General features: G+C 41.7%; 1 protein-coding gene across 1 annotated transcript; it reads left to right on the top strand.

Moving 5' to 3' along the window:
* Positions 1-671: 671 nt before the first annotated feature.
* LOC116369542 (ladderlectin-like) lies at positions 672-4,085 on the top strand (the record flags this gene model as incomplete). The annotated part of the gene is made up of 5 exons (XM_031819495.1): positions 672-799; positions 1,928-2,015; positions 2,354-2,467; positions 2,775-2,965; positions 4,026-4,085. Coding segments are annotated over exons 1-5 (468 nt in total), but the record flags the coding sequence as incomplete, so codon positions are not given.
* Positions 4,086-4,091: the final 6 nt, after the last annotated feature.

Here is a 4,091-nt window from a genome sequence, read left to right as displayed (position 1 = left end):
CGACCCAACATACCTCCAGGCTGTTTGACCAATAAGGTAGAGTGATGTAGTGCTGCATCAGACCGCCCTGGCCTCCACAATCACCCAACCTCAACCCAATTGAGATGGTTTGGGATGAGTTGGACCGCAGAGTTAAGGAAAAGCAGCAAACAAGTGCTCAACATATGTGGGAATTCCTTTAAGAATGTTGGAAAAGCATACCAGGTGAAGCTGGTTGAGAGAAGGCCAAGAGTGTACAAAGCTGTCATCAAGTTTAAAGGTGGATACTTTGAAGAATCTAACATATATTTGGTTTCGTGTAACACTTTCTTTGGTTACCTCATGATTCCATATGTGTTATTTACAGTTTTGAGGTCTTCACTATTATACAAGAAAATAGTCAAAATAAAGAAAAAGCCTTGAATGAGTAGGTGTGTCCAAACTTTTGACTGGTACTGTATATATGTATATATGTTCACTTTTTATAGATTGTTACATTTTCACAAAAGTTGTGCTATAATAGTGGACCAATAGAGCGCCTGTAGCACAGGCAAAGATATTTTTCCAGCACCCCAATTGAAAATAACATTCATTAAAAGTACCCTGCACCAACAAACTTCTTCCCGTGGCTATACGTTTTGGTTTTTGCCCTAACACAACACAGCTGATTCAAATGATAAAAGCTTGATGATTAGTTGATTATTTGACCGGTTAAAGGATGAGAGAGGGAGGGGTCTGACTGGATGGGTCCTTAAAAAAGGAGAGCAGGAAGCAGTAGAACTCAACTCACAAACAGAGCGCTGACATGACCAGACTACAGGTGAGAGTTCAACATAGTCATCTAGTACTGTATCTGCTTTCATCCCAAATGGTAACCTATGTGGTACACTACTTTTTACCAGGACCCATCGGGCACATGTGACCCTGTTCAAATGTAGTGCAGGGGTCTCCAACAGGTCATAGTAGTTTGCCAAACAATTCAGATTTTAAAAAAAATATATTTTTTCACGTGTTCAACTGTCAAACAAATCTCAAGTATCAGACACTGCAAGTTACTAAATCAACACGACTTGACGTTATCCCACCTCTGGTTAGTTAACTATTGGCTTAAAACGTCACATTTAAAACCATATCTGCCAATTTCCAGCAATATTGCCTTGTCGCTCACTCCCTGTGTAGCCAGTTGATGCCTAGTGGGTTGCCAGATTCTTTCACAACTAAGTATTAACTGCAAGGTATACTTGTCAAAAGTATAGAAATGGTATCTTTTGTTATTTGCAAACCTTGCCATGAAATGAGCATCAATTGGCAATACAGAACCATCGCTAGTTACTTTTCTTCCAGACCTAAAAGAAATGGTATTCTGATGTGATTTAAGCACTGCCATGGACTCAGAACATTACATTTTGTTCTCCATTACCAATTGTAATTGAGTGGCAAACCAGGAAATTGAACTGAGAACATTTATGAAAATGGCTGTAATTTGGGGTTTAAAATCACAGCTTTTTTTATAGGGCCCCTTTAGTAGTTTATTACTCATTTTACTGTGTCTATTGCCAGACCGGTACACTGAAGAGTTGTAGGGCAGAGAAGAATGAGCCTATTTGAAAGAAGTCGCTTGCGACGTGTGTATTAAACGGTAGCTCATGCCAGGCAGTTGAGTCTCCTGCTCTAGAAAATGTACTTTACAGCCAATTTCATTTGCAAAAAAGGTGACTTACTAGGTGTGCCATGCATCGGGGTTAGTATCTAGGGTGCTGTTTCGGGGAGAACCCAAGAGCATAGACTTCTCCTTATTCCCGTGTTGCCAGGCTAATCTACTCTGTGGTGAAGAGATGATACCTGGTATTCCTTAGCCCTTCATTAGTTGAATGTGTTAAGTGGACTTGCTGGGGTACTCGAGGAGAGGTTGGGGAAACACTGATGGCTTATCTCGTGTGTCTCTCAGGAGACTATCACCATGGCGATGTTGACCCTTCTACTGCTTCTCAGCGCTGCCTTTACACTGGGCGACAGAATGACTGCGCGCATAGCAAGTAAGAGTCAGCCTCACACTTTACATCACGAGTGTCAAACGCATTCCACGGAGTCTCTGCATCTGCAGTTGGCTTACCTTTCAATGAAGACCTAGACAACCAGGTGAGGGGAGTTCCTTACTAATTAGTGACCTAAATTGATCAATCGAGGGAGGAGCGAAAACCTGTAGACACTCTGTGCTCTGTGGAATGAGTTTGTGCTTTACATCATTGATTGTGTATTTTGTTGTAGTGTGGCATGACTGATCTCCAAATGTTATTTTTGATGCAAGGGTCAGTCTGGACTATCCTTTAAAGTCGGCTGCAATTTCGGAACCCTCCCTGTCTTCTCCTTTCAGATGATTTGGTGACATTTGCAGCAGACCAAAGAAACCCATGCCCCAGAGGCTGGTTCCAATTTAATTCACGCTGTCATGTTTGTCAAAACTGCAAGGACATGGCCCAATGCAGAGGTATAATGCTTAACAATTGAAGTCAACTTAGTTTTTTGAGTTTAAGGTGCTTTGGCCTTATTTTAACAGGCGCCTCATGTAAAATACTGAACGTCCCCTTAATATGCTGTAATTGCAATTTTCTATAGGCTTTTCAATATTGTGTGGAGTTGGGCCCTCTTGTATATTAGAACCCTCAAGGCATGGGTTAAGACTGAGATGAACTAATTCCTATATTTGAGATTCCAGAAGACAAATTCTCAGACTGGACAACTGACTAATGCTTCCATTATGACATGTCTTTGTCTCTGTGTACTGCTTGCTCTAGCGCCACTGTCAGTTACTTGGACAAAAACTGAAGCCTGTGTACAACACTGTAAGTACCTTGGCGCAAACCTGGCATCTGTGCACAGCTATGAAGAGTCCCAATTTCTACAGGCGGTGGTGTTGATCACGACTGGCAGTTTCCCTCTTACCTGGATTGGCGGATTTGATGCTGTTCAAGCAAAGGTGGAAAAGGTACCCAAAGTGAAGATGCCTTAATACTTAAGACTAATAAAACCATCAGCTCGGAGTAGGTGTTAAGACACTGGTCAGACAACTCTGTGCCAGGAGTAATCAACTGGCCAGTTTCTCAGCTGGTAATGACCACAGTTTGAGGTACCGCAGAGGAAAGATTGACATTCGCAACTCGAGTTCTACGTGGAATTTGGATATTACCATTTTAATAACTGTAAATTGCTTTGGCACAGTAGGCATGAAGTTACTTGCCTACCTTTTAACCAGACACTATTCAAGTAAACATGGCCAATGTCATCTCTTAAACTGATATTAATGTGACTTAAGTATTTAGGCATGTGACCTATGCCTCGTGAAGTCATTGTCAAAAGCAAAAGAAATACTGTTGGTTGTAGGTCTAGATTTGAGTTGAGCATCTCGAAATATCCAGAGCAATTGCCACAGATGATCCATTAGATGATCCATTAGATGATCCATTAGATGATCCATTAGATGATCCATTAGATGATACACCAGACTCCATTGGCCTCTAACGATGTGAAGAGTCTGCAATGTCGGGCAGATTCGAGGGACAGGCACAACTCGGAGAGAAATGTTTTCTCAGTTTCTGGCATGTCATGTGTGCTACTTGTATCAGTACTCGTAACGACCTAAGCATTACAAAACGTATATATTTGCTCAAATAAGCCATTATGTTTTCGTTAATTAAATTTGCCATCTTATTGACGGCCATACAAAAACGAGTTGCTTGGTGACCAGGAAAAACGCTACCCGCTTGAGAAGGCAGATTTTGGGCTTATAGTTATCCTTCTCGCTTCGCCTCTTCCTCTTGCTATGGCGCAGAAAACGACTACTAGCTGTCTTTTCTAATTTGGGATTTCTAGAAATGTGTATCACACTTGTGTATTTTTTTCACCCAACAGTTCCAGTGTCAGTCTGCACGTTTTGCTAGTGGTGGCTTTTACCGTTTTGTTGGAGGAAAGACCATGAGTGTTGTATTTAGAAATTGTTCAGCAAGCACATGTAACATTTGATACTGAGATCTCATACTTCCACACAGGACAGGCTATGGTTCTGGAGTGACGGCTCCAAATTGATCACGAGAGCTGGGCTGAAGGGGGCCGAA

This window comes from Oncorhynchus kisutch, unplaced genomic scaffold (genome assembly GCF_002021735.2).
Source record: "Oncorhynchus kisutch isolate 150728-3 unplaced genomic scaffold, Okis_V2 scaffold2206, whole genome shotgun sequence".
Lineage (NCBI taxonomy): Eukaryota > Metazoa > Chordata > Actinopteri > Salmoniformes > Salmonidae > Oncorhynchus > Oncorhynchus kisutch.
Note: the sequence above shows the minus strand (reverse complement) of the source record. Positions and strands in the feature narration are given on the sequence as shown.